This window comes from Nelumbo lutea, chromosome 3 (assembly GCF_056320005.1).
Source record: "Nelumbo lutea isolate HS-2025 chromosome 3, American lotus-T2T, whole genome shotgun sequence".
Classification (NCBI taxonomy): Eukaryota; Viridiplantae; Streptophyta; class Magnoliopsida; order Proteales; family Nelumbonaceae; genus Nelumbo; species Nelumbo lutea.
The window spans coordinates 42,609,408-42,621,110 of record NC_142686.1 but is presented as its reverse complement, the minus strand read 5'-3'; the positions used below and the strand labels follow the sequence as shown (position 1 = coordinate 42,621,110).

At 38.2% G+C, this 11,703-nt stretch overlaps 1 protein-coding gene and 1 long non-coding RNA gene across 9 annotated transcripts in view; both read right to left on the bottom strand.

Moving 5' to 3' along the window:
• Positions 1–4,056: 4,056 nt before the first annotated feature.
• On the bottom strand, positions 4,057–5,696 carry LOC148864529 (uncharacterized). Its single transcript, XR_016110100.1, has 3 exons — positions 5,114–5,696; positions 4,533–4,662; positions 4,057–4,425 (listed from the first exon to the last, which is right to left on the bottom strand). It is a non-coding gene; the product is annotated as an uncharacterized LOC148864529 (long non-coding RNA).
• Positions 5,697–6,463: 767 nt separating this feature from the next.
• Positions 6,464–11,703, bottom strand: part of LOC148864528 (protein SPA1-RELATED 2-like) — a 32,810-nt gene continuing 27,570 nt past the window's right edge. For 2 of the 8 annotated variants that reach the window (XR_016110098.1, XR_016110099.1), the window contains exons 6-9: positions 9,160–9,477; positions 9,010–9,069; positions 7,365–7,720; positions 6,464–7,209 (exon numbers count right to left, since the gene is read on the bottom strand). Coding sequence is in view for 5 of the 8 variants with exons in the window: in XM_088978966.1 (XP_088835092.1) it covers positions 7,529–7,720; positions 9,010–9,477 (660 nt within the window). In the remaining 3 variants the exon portion in view is untranslated. Of the gene's footprint in view, positions 7,721–9,009; positions 9,478–11,703 lie in introns of all 8 variants that reach the window. The other 6 variants (XM_088978969.1, XM_088978970.1, XM_088978966.1 and 3 more) reach the window with 4 other exon arrangements.

Sequence of the window (11,703 nt, the reverse complement as noted above, 5' to 3'; positions counted from 1 at the left end):
GTTCGACCATTCTACTTGTCTCATTCTCATTTTTATATATGGGTAATAGATTTTAAAAGTCCAAATGAAGAAACCAATCTCCACCCTCTGAAATACACAAACACAGCATTTGACCTTGGGCTTCAATTCATACAAATCTTCAAGCTAGAGAGAATCAAAGGTTTTATTTTTTTTATTTTTTGTAATATAGTTTAAAAACAAAAAGTTTATATCTCATTTATTTCATATATAAAAGAAAATAACTTTACTTGAGTTTATCTCAATTTTTTCTTGTGTTTGGATTTAAACACGAAATGTGTATCAAGAAGCCCGTAGGCAATTCAGTCATTCATATCATCAAGAGGTGTTTTAGTAGATAATCCTTAATAAAACAAGGAGTCTTTTTTGATAATTTCTCTATTTTATTATTTATATGGCTTTTGGTGTTTTCTTTCCAAAAACACCCCATGAACTCTTGGGGTGTGACTTTATTAGCTCAACTTTCAAAAGTTTCAAATATATCCTAAGCTTTTACATGTTAAGCAACTTTAATTCCAAGATGAAAATGATGGTATTGTATCTATCGGAAAATTTAGTAAAAACAGAACATTCAAGTCATCTTTACTAATAGACAAGGATTAAAATATTGATACGATCCACATTGGTGCACCCAAATATGCATGAATACATCAATACATCAGTATTTTAAAACATTTAATATGAATTGATAGTAAGGATGATCATGGGCCAGGTCGAGCCAGGTTTCTATAGGGTATCAATAGTACTAAGGCCTGATGGGGCTGGGCCATATGAATTAAAATTAAAATTTTAATTGAACTTTACGTTCATAGTTACAAAAAATATATATATATATATATATATTTAAAAAGTTAGTGTATATAATAATATATAATACTATATATATATATATAAAATTTTTGAGTCGGGTTAGGTCAACCAAGCCTAGGGATTGCTTAGCCCTGGCTTGGCCCACATTGTATGTTGACTTGTTCATAGGCCAAGCTTGGGATTGGCTTTTGCCAAAATTTGAATGGAGCCTGAACCCATAAGTCAAGCCCAAAGTCCGGCCCATGAACAGGTCTAATTGCGTACGAGCTTGATGCAGATTAAGGTGAGCCGGATCATACATGATCATCCATAGTTGATAGAACCCATCCCTCTAAAGCTTATAAAAGAATAAAAAAAGTAGACAAAAAAATGACTATCATGATATCGATGCACATTGAAAGCCAACTATGGGTATGAAGTATGTTGATATTTTAATAATTGCCAATGGATAATTTAAGTTAATTACTTAAAGTGCCCATGAACTATCTAGCAATTACTTGAAGTACGCCTGAAGTTTGAAACCCTACTTAATAAAGTACCACTAAACTTTCGAAAATTCATTTTCCATGACGTTTTGTGTTAAATCATTTTTCCCTTCACCACTCTGAAATTTTCAAAATATGCCTCCATTTGCCACCCAACGGAAGATCCTCCCAAGCCAAGACCATGTAGTTTCCTTCATTTTGATCTCCTCATTTAATGGAAATGAAGAATACCTTTTTCCAAGCCAAGACCATGAAGTTTCCTTCATTTTGATCTCCTCATTTAACGGAAATGAAGGATACCTTGCCTTATATATCAAACCCTCCCACTCCTTTCAAAACTATAGAAAAATAAAGGGAAAATTGTCAAACCATCCCCAGAAGTTTTTGGTTGTTGCTGAAACCTCTCCTAAAGTTTGGTCATTACAATCATCCTGAACTTTCTAACACAATAGCAAATAAATCCCTTTTGTTAGAATCCTCTAAAAAGAGGCAATAAAATATCCAAAATACCCATGCGGAATGAATCCCCCAACCTGCATTTTGGGGGAAAAGGGGTAAGGAGAAGTTATTAATAGTGCATGGCACCAAATACCAAAAAAAGAAATTTGAAGAGAGTAATATTTCTTTTCAGAGGGTTGTAAAGTAAAACATTGATCATAGTTTAGGGGTTCTTTTAGAATTTACCCTCTTTTGTTAGATGCCTTTAATATTTTCAAGAATAAGAATGACAACAAAGTGGAGTTCACATCTCCGCCCCACAAGGTGCCACCTCACAATGCCCCACAGCACATCCCCACCATGTATTGGGAACATCTTCCAATAATAGTACTAGAACCGATGATGTCATCATTGGGAGATTTTCCCAATACATGGTGGGGATGTGCTGTGGGGCAGCCCCTTGTGGGCCGGAGATGTGAATTCAACAAAGTGGGGCAGGGATGGGAACCACTCCCATCCCTATCCCTACCAATGGGGAGAGATTTATCCATCCTTGTTTCCATGGGATTCCCATTCCTGGCCATTATTTTTCTGTCAAATTCATTTTCCTTTTTTATTTCTACTTCTTTTCAATTTTTTAATAAAATAGTTACAATTTACAATCTTATCAAAATAGTTATTCAACTATATTTTTAAAGATACTAGTAAATGTGTATGTGCATTTGCACGTGGCAGTGCCTTTGATGAAAGCAAATTTGTTTTGTTTCATACTTTTACGCATTTTCTGTGCTTATTTATCTTATCTATCTATTGATGATAAAATGTGGGGGCTATAGGTGTTATTTTTCTTTTTTATCCCCATGACACTCTTGTTGTAAAGACTCTTTAGTAGACCTTTTCTTATATGGTTATAAGTGGATAGTTTCTGAAGTGAGAGTAAAGGACACATATGCCCTCTTTATGCCCGCTGTATGCTTAGACAAAGGGGGTAGAAAACGTCTAGTGAAAATTCTAGAAAGAAGGGCATTCGCTTTTTTATAAGTAGTATAGATTAACATGAATTCATTAACTAATTCAAAAAACACAAATACTCATTATATCCCAAGCTTTGGGTCACAAGACCTTAAACTGATTTCTCTAGTGATGAGGGGAGACTCAGCCCTCTAGTGACATTGCCACACGTGGCACTTCAAACCTCGATGCCACATAGGCAATCACATGCCCTTATCAAGAAGGTTGGGTTCACCTCAGGTGCACCTCGCGCACTTTAGGAGAGCACCCGACACCACCTCATCTAGGGCCAACCTGGTGCACCTAGTTCTAGACTAGGCCAGGGACTTCGATATGAGGGGTGATCTCCCACTGAGGTCTTAGCGACCTAAATGAGGTCTAGGTAGTGACCTGTGTGGGTGCAACTTATCCTCTCTGACTCCTCTGGGATCACGTCGCCTAAGTGAACTGACTTCCATACAACTCGCTTTTGGGAGAAGCCTCATCGTTATCCATTAGAACCACCTCCAAGGATTGTGTGTTGGTAAGTCGTGTTCCCTCAGAGATCTCGAACGTGGTATGGGAGACCCTTGCCTATATAAGGGCACCTCCTTCAACCAAAAAGAGGTATGCACGATTTAGCTCTTAGACTTTCGAGCTCTCTCACTTTCTTGCATTCTCAACACTCATCACTGACTTAAGCATCAGAGTGCCTACCCCAAGGACTCTGACTCTATTCTATTGCAACTTGGCCATCTGACCTTGTCGTCGCAACGTCTGAGCTATCCTCCATCAGGGAGCACTAGATCGCACACCATCATCTTGGATGTGAGATTATATATATATATATATATATATATATATATATATATATATATATAAGATGGGAGGTGAGAAGTCCTCTCACCATAGAGCTCACATATGCTTTTTCCTACTCTCCTTTCTCGTGCATGTGCATATTTATGAAATCATTAAAAATATAATAAGGCAAAATTAAAACCCTAATAGGTCTTTGTTGTCTCTCATAAATTCCATATTTACTCTCTAATAATACCATTATTCTCTCTCTCTCTCTCTCTCTCTCTCACACACACACACACACGGTCTCACCTTAGTAGTCAATGTTTGTAGCATCTCCCCTCCCCATTAAATCCCTCTTTTTCTCTTAAATCTCTTTTAATCCCTTTTTGTTGTATCTATAAAGTAAGAGTGCTAATAAGATGAATTGGGTTAGGTTAAGGGCCAACCTAAATATGAACCCTAACTTTCCCCCAAACTAATATCAAAACCCAAAATTTTCCACTAATACATAGGGTGAACCAATATTCTTCTTATATAAAAGTCTAAAGAAACCATTTCTCCTCACAATGCCACGTTTACAGCAATTACTAGATTTACTATAATAACCGGTAACTAATTATTTTATATTATAATTAAATTTTAAAATATCCAAAAAAACCTAATAAGTTGATTCCCGATAACTGTGTCAAAGAAGAACATATCTTGTACAATAATAACTCGATGTCCCACTTCGATCACCATACTAAAAGGAGTAACCACACTAGGAATTTTGAGTAGTGAAACCATCATCTAAAGTTTGAACTGCCAAATTACATATTTCATCTGAACAAGATACTAGAGAAGTTGTGGATGAGGTGTCAGTGTCAAAGAAATTCAAAGCAATCTGCAAAAATGTAATAGTCTTGGTAAGGATTTCATCTACAAAAATGTCAATGGAAATGAAAGAATATGAAGGAGGCGGAAGAAAGAAAGAAAGAAAGAGAGCTTTACATTCAGGCCACTATATTTGGGGCAACCATTGCAAGCATTGCAAGTGACCCACAAGACATCACTTCCGATATCAATTTAAACATAGAATTCTTTTGGAGGAGTCCCCAATTTCACTGTTGTAAAATAGAGTCTGGTTCAAAGAAAAAAAATGTGTCAAAACCATTCCAATAAATTTCCACCATGTAGAGTTTTAAAGAGATCAAAAGCCAAAGAAGATAAACAAATAAAGAAAATGAGCCAACATCTACGAAATCCCATCTATAAACTACATCAAACGAGAAAGAACAGTATAGACCCACATAGTTGTCAATTTGCAAACTAAAGAACCTCAAAATATCAGAATCATCACATCTAGAACCCTATTAAACAAAGAAAAGGAAGCAGTAAAAAAGCAAAGAATATCAAAAGCCCATCAATATAAATTATAAAATAACGAGTAGGTAAAATAAGAGAAACAAATTCCATCCAAGAACAGAAACTAATTCAAGAAACAAAACCGGAAAGCTAAACACCATCCTCAATTGAACCCAAAGCTTAAAATCAACTACGGACCAAAAAAAAAAAAAAACAGGAAAATTTACCTGATGGTGCAAGGATTGTAGGTACTCTTGACAAGAAAATCGACGATCCCACCCTACAAGATTTGGTGGTGCCTTAACACTGTCACGAGCTCTAAACTCACTCAGCTCAACTCTCTAGTTTATTGGAAAGACTCTTTCGAGCTTCAGCCTCTTCGCAAATCCACAAAACACCACTGTTGGCAAGAAGATGGCGCCCAAAACCAAGATAAGAAACCTGACATTTTCGTTTTGATTTGCTTCTCACCCTCTCCCGACAACAACAAAAAAAACAATGTGATCTTATATTATAAACCCATACAATTCAGAGGCGAAGATCGAGGTGTGTCTTTCTGTATCACTGAAAGCGCAAAAAGAGAAGAATAGAGTGTGCATGAGAGAGAAAGCAAGAAACAAACTAGAAACTACCCAAGGTCCTAAGTAGAGAGAATAAAAAGACGTTCCACGAGAGGAGATCTCAACAGCGGCCACCAATAGAGAGAGGAATGGGGGTTGGAATTTGGAGAGAGAGAGAAGGGGGGAGGATGACGTTTACATGGGATAACCAGTATTCATCGGCACAGACAAGTCGAATGTTGATTGGTCCATATCATCCTATATGATATGGAAAATATACTTTTTCTATATCATAGATTTTCCCATTCTTTTATTAATCTAATGTACATTTTTTCGTGGATTCTTCTAGTTCGATGATAAAAATCACTAACATGAATCTTATCTTCATCATTTCAATTTCTGAAATTATTTTTTAAATTGGTTATTAATCTCATGTTAAACACATTTTTTTACGAAAAGGAATAAATTTGAAGCTCAATAACCAAAAAAGAAAAAGAAAATTATTTTTCTGCCATTTGATATATAAAAAACTAAAAATATATAAAAACTTTAGTGAATCAATGTTACTTCATTTTTCCCTTAAAACTTTGATGCGCTTCTTATTGCAATATTACCAAATGCTGCCTTATTCATGTACCATAAGCATAAGGTCCAGAACTTCATGTTGCCAAAATAAGTTCGACAATCTATAGTTACCATCTGAAACGCCAAGAACCATGAAAAAAGAAAAAATAATTGTGGATAGTAATCAACAGAAGACTGGAGAAAGAAGATCCATAAAATTTGAAAAATAAAAAAGCAATCACCTAATAGTTGAACGATATGGCCAAAGAAATAAGCCAATAATTACGTTTTACACCAAAACCTCACTCTAACCCTCTGTCCTCTCCACTTGGACTTTCTGAGATTCTGATGAAATCCTGTCTCCAAAGTAGTTGTCATAACAAGGATGATGTAGATATTTGGGCTACAAGGAGGCTAAAACAAATAGAAAAACAAATGCATGGTAGTCACAGATTTGGATAATTCAGATCAAGATTTATTAACATTGAAAAAAGAATAAAACACTTGAATATCGCCAGAATAATAAAACTGGGATATTATACCAAAACTCGGCCTCTCTAAATTGAGATACATTATGTAATTCATATAATGTATATAAATTTCAACAATAATTTATCTAGATACATGTTAAGTGTTTTTTTTTTTCTTTTTGAATTGTTTAACAGGGTCAGTTAATCCTCATGAAGAAATGTATGTTAAACAGGCATTCTCTTACCACAAAATATGAAGGACCGCACAGTTAATCCGCTTAAATGTACAAATTTACAGGCTGTGTCAAACAGGTATTATCGTTGTCACGTAAAGATCCAAGCTCTTCAATCACCCCAATATGATTCCTTGGCACCATCAACATTTAGTTTGTTGTTGAATAATCAACATTTAATTGGATAGCAAGCAAGGCAACGCTCAACTTGTAACCATTACATCTGTCTCACAGACTTGAGTCCAGGGTCTTGTGCAACTTCTTCACAAATGCCTGAACCCAGAGTCTAAAACAACTTCAATGCAAATGCTTCAACCATGTCTTGAAGGCCTTTTGCTACTCTGCAACATAATCTGATGGCACTAAAGCTTAAGAACCTTGCAGTTGTACCTTAACTCCTGGTTTGAAGATACTGGATAATTTTCCATGAAGATTTACTGGAGCCCCATCTGGTATTGTCTTCCAGGGTTGACGCTGCATGCCACGAGGTATTCAACTGCACCAAGCCTCTCTATAATTAAACCTAGGAGCTCGGTATGGAGCTAAGATGTTATAATCGACTGAGCAATTGGTTTGACAAAGCTGACTATTTTCTTTGATAAGCAAGGACAAGGAGAACCAAACAGCAGTTAATTACAATCACAAAGATACCTGGTGGCTCATCTTTCTTCTGCTTCTGTCGTCAATCTCTCAGTTCTCACATCTGTTTTCCTATTACTTTTGTTTGGGGTGAAGTTTGTTCCACCCCAGCCCCAGGGACTCCCAAATTTGTAGGACCAAAAAGCTGTGCACAGCTGGGGAAAAGTACATCTTCCTTATACCATTTGCAGCAACTTTATACTTCCACTAGAGTTAGCAGCAACTATCATGTTTGACTTCCCTCTCCAACAGACACTAGAGACAAATTGTCCATTGTCATCTCCAGTCTCTTGGCCGGAAATAGGATCAATGGAACCAAATTTGTGAGCAGTGATTGGCATAGGGAAAGATTTGTAATATGCATAAACCTGAAAGAAAAAAAAAAAAGCCAGAGTTAGAAAACTTTATCCTATTTCTACAACAACAAAAAAAAAGAGATAAACTACATTTCTTCCTATTCTTCTTTGGCCATCCAAAGGAATATGACATTAGATGTCATCTTAATCCAATCGATAACCGATCATCTAAAATATTTCCAGAGTAGGTTCCATGGCATCTGAATGGGATATGAAATTTGTAGCCTATGAAGATGTTGGGTTGAGGATGTCCTGATACTTGTCTATCAATGAAGCATTCTTTTCCTAGGCCACAGTACTTTGTTCTCTTCTTTTTTAGGTCTTTTTTGATTGTTAGCAGATTAGTGAGATTTTATAAAAAAGTACAGTATGTTATAGCTCACCCCATAAGAGTGAGCCATCTTGTTCATCCTCTCCAGAATACAAGTATGGTCAATTTGTCTATACATTGGATAGGCAAATCTCCGACAGTCCTATTTGCTCCTCTACATCAGCCACAGTTTTTGCAGATCCCCTGACCCATCTGAATGGGGTGGTCAGTCTTCTGGCTAGGATTCTTCCCTCATTAAGAGCATGTGTATACTTCTATGGAGACTCCCCCCCTCCTTTTCATCCACTCAACCATTGGCTGTGAATCCCCTGCCACCTCCAACCAAAGCTTTTCAAAGATAAATAACTACTACATGCAAATAGAATTCCTCTTTCCCATGGGCCTAGATTACACTCGTACTAGGGGCCATTTGTTAACAACTAAAGAAGCTGAACTGAACGACTTGTTGTTATGTCTTTTAGTGAATCTCCTTAATGATTGAAGGTTGATTACTTTACCTTTGAATATTTTATTATATAATTATCGTATCCAGTAAAAGACAAAGTGACAAAGTCATCATTTCAGTAACTTCAGCCATTATTAAACAGCTTTGAACAGTGCTTTGTGTTGTGATTATCATATAATACAATTGGTCCCTAATGGATATACATATCAAATCACAAGATCAAGATGCAAACTTTAAACCATCTGGATGACCTTGATAGTCTCTATCCTGTAGATTGTCAGAACTATTTCAACTATAAGCAAACTTGACTTGTCTGACACCATAAGCATCTTATCAAGTCTTAACATTGGAAGGTCTGGAAAAATATAAGCAGTCCGTACAGGATCAAGTCCTAGATGATTAATCCAAATGCCAGTTTGTATTCAAAGCAAGAGATTAACAACGCAGAACCAATCAAATGAGCTCCATTCTATAGTTCTGACATGCACAGTAAAAACTAAGCTCAATGTTGAAGTCCAAGTATACCTCATTGGTTTCTGAACCACAAGCTATATATCCATCAGAAACTGATAGACCAACAAAGTTCTGAAAAAGCAGAAAGCAAACAGTAAGCAGATAAGCAGCCACGTTTAAGGGTTCTGAAAGCAAGACATATCTAGAACAAAAGAGACCAACCTTCTCATTAGTGTGACCACCAAGGGTTAAGCTGCAAGCATTGGTGGACAACCCACTAAAACTGGTTTTGTTGAGATCCCAGAGCTTTAATGTATTGTCAGTGGATGCAGAAACAAGGGTCTCAGAATCTAGGAATTTTACATAGCTAACAGCTTTCCCATGCCCGGCCAATGTACACCAAGGGATTCTTGTATTCCGAAGATCATAGCAATAAGTCTTATAATCGGCAGAACCAAATGCCAACAAATGGGTGGAGTAAGCAGAGAACTGAACACAACATATGTTGGCCACATTCCTGATTGTGCTGATACTGTTTTTCTGTTCCAAAAACAAGCCTATTAACTTTATTGAACAAAAATGCCTACCAAACTTGCACAGAAAAGAGAAGAATTCCTCAATAAATTTCCTGACATTGAAAGAAGCAGATAAAGAACAATGGTCATCCATCCATAAATGTACCATGAGTGTGAGACAACCCCCCCCCCCCCCCCCCCCAAAAAAAAAAAAAGAAAGAAGACCAAAGAAAGATAATAAAAGTGATGTATCTGATGTCATAATTACAGAAAGCCAGCCAGAGTTAATATGACGGCTAATCTTCTGATTTGTAGAACATTCACCATATCTAATCACTTCTTCGTAGACTGCAACAAGAACAGATGGCTTGGATTATTCAATAAGGATGCACCCCAAGTGCCCCCTCACCCACCCACACAGGGAGCATATTTTGCTCGTTAAGTTGTCAGTGAGAGGGGGAAGTGGCTGCTGTTAAGCTGCTTCTAGTGCAAGTTTAGGCACTATAGCATTGAACTGTGAGAAAAGACCTGTAATGGCAAAACAGTGGCAGAAGTTGATAAACCTTTTCCAGGTATTCATGCATCTCCTTGGAGACCCCTCTTAGGGAAAGCAACATCTGTAGTGACTGAGCTAAGGATCCAGGATGCAATCTGAGCATTATTAATCTTCCAAGTCTGCAGCCCTTTTTTTTGACTTATCATAATACCCTTGTTACTGAATTCTCTCAAGCAAGCATGTGAAGATATTCTTGAAAATGGAAGTGCTTCAGGTGAGAGGATGATTGGAGTGGGGTAGGGGGAGCCTTTGTGAGCTCCCAGAATCCTAAGGTTGAACATGGCGGACGAGAGAAGGTTCATAAAGTGGAAGGTGGAGGTCTGAGGTGTCAATCGAAGCCAAGACTTTCAAGTTCGAAGAGGAAAGGATCAAAGGTGAGGATGCAATGAAAATCAGAGAGAATAACAGGGTGACTGTGTTGGTGTCGAAGGAGGTCATTGTCTGGATGAAAGGTTTCATAGATGGGGCTATCAACTCTGGCAAGGTGAATGGCTGGAAAAACTCAATGTCAGTTCTAGGTAAGAATTATGTAACTGAATTGAAAAGAAACAGAAAGGGTTGGTTTATCTGTGGTGGAGTTTTTTGGAACAAATGGAAAGCAAATGCTATGTGTGCCAGAAGGGAGATTACGGAAAGGGTGGATGGATTTTGTGAAAGTGCTACAGTCTTTCCTTGCAGCCTTGGAAGTTGAGAGTGGATGAGGTGAAGAGAACTGGTCAAAAATCCAAAGACCAGGGTCAAAAAGTTCAGGAGGGGGCAGTTTCGATTAGTTCCTCTGGGAGTGTAGAAGTGCAAGGCCTTCCGACTGAAATGGTGGTTGCTTGTGCTTCTATTCATCGTAGATTATTGGTAGGAGCAGGGAAGGATGAGTGGAAGAAAAGAAGGGTGCTAGTGGCTGATAAAGGAGTGAGATTGGAGGAGGGTCCTGAGTACAGTTGCAGGGGAGATAGGTTTGGGGAGTGAAGCTATACTGTTCCCTTTTGCAGAGACGAAAGCCATGCTTGATGTAGGCGACCAGGAACTAAGTTTTAAAGCAGTTGTGGTGGATGGAGGTCTGATACAGGTTCACAACTGGAGCCCAATCTGCAATGAAGTCGAAGTCCAAGATGGGTGTGTCCGGTTGAAGCTTGTAGGCCTTCCATTTCACCTCTGGCGAGACTCTGTTCTTGAGCACATCGTGCAAAGTCTGGGAGGCTTCTTGGTGAAAACTGATAAACGAAATCTGGGTGCCGTGGAGTTACAGGTAGCTGGTGTAAAGCATGAGAACCTGCCGAGGTTCTTCGAAATCTGCTCGGATGAAGCGTGGTGCAAGGTGTGGGTGGCTTCCGAAGTTGAACAGTCGTGGAGGGAAGGTGCTCCTAAGGTAGAAGATGATGAGCTGGCTGGGTGGTGGACACGTGCAGGGCAGAGGTTGGGAGTTGAAAAGGTGGAGCAGATGAAAGATTTTTTGAGGGTTACTGAGCTGGTTGGGGAAAACCAAACAACAAGCAACCTAATTAAGGAAACTAATTCAAATGGGTTTGAATTAAACAAACTAATGGCGGGCTCTTCTTCTTATGCTGATGTGGCGAAGAGGCAGGATGGGTTGGGGAGCCAAAAGGTTTGGTCTGAGCTGTTGAAGGTGGCGGGTGGGTCGGGCAGGGCAAAGTTTGAGTCGGGACAGCGTTGGAAGGGCCCACTTGACATCTTAAAAGG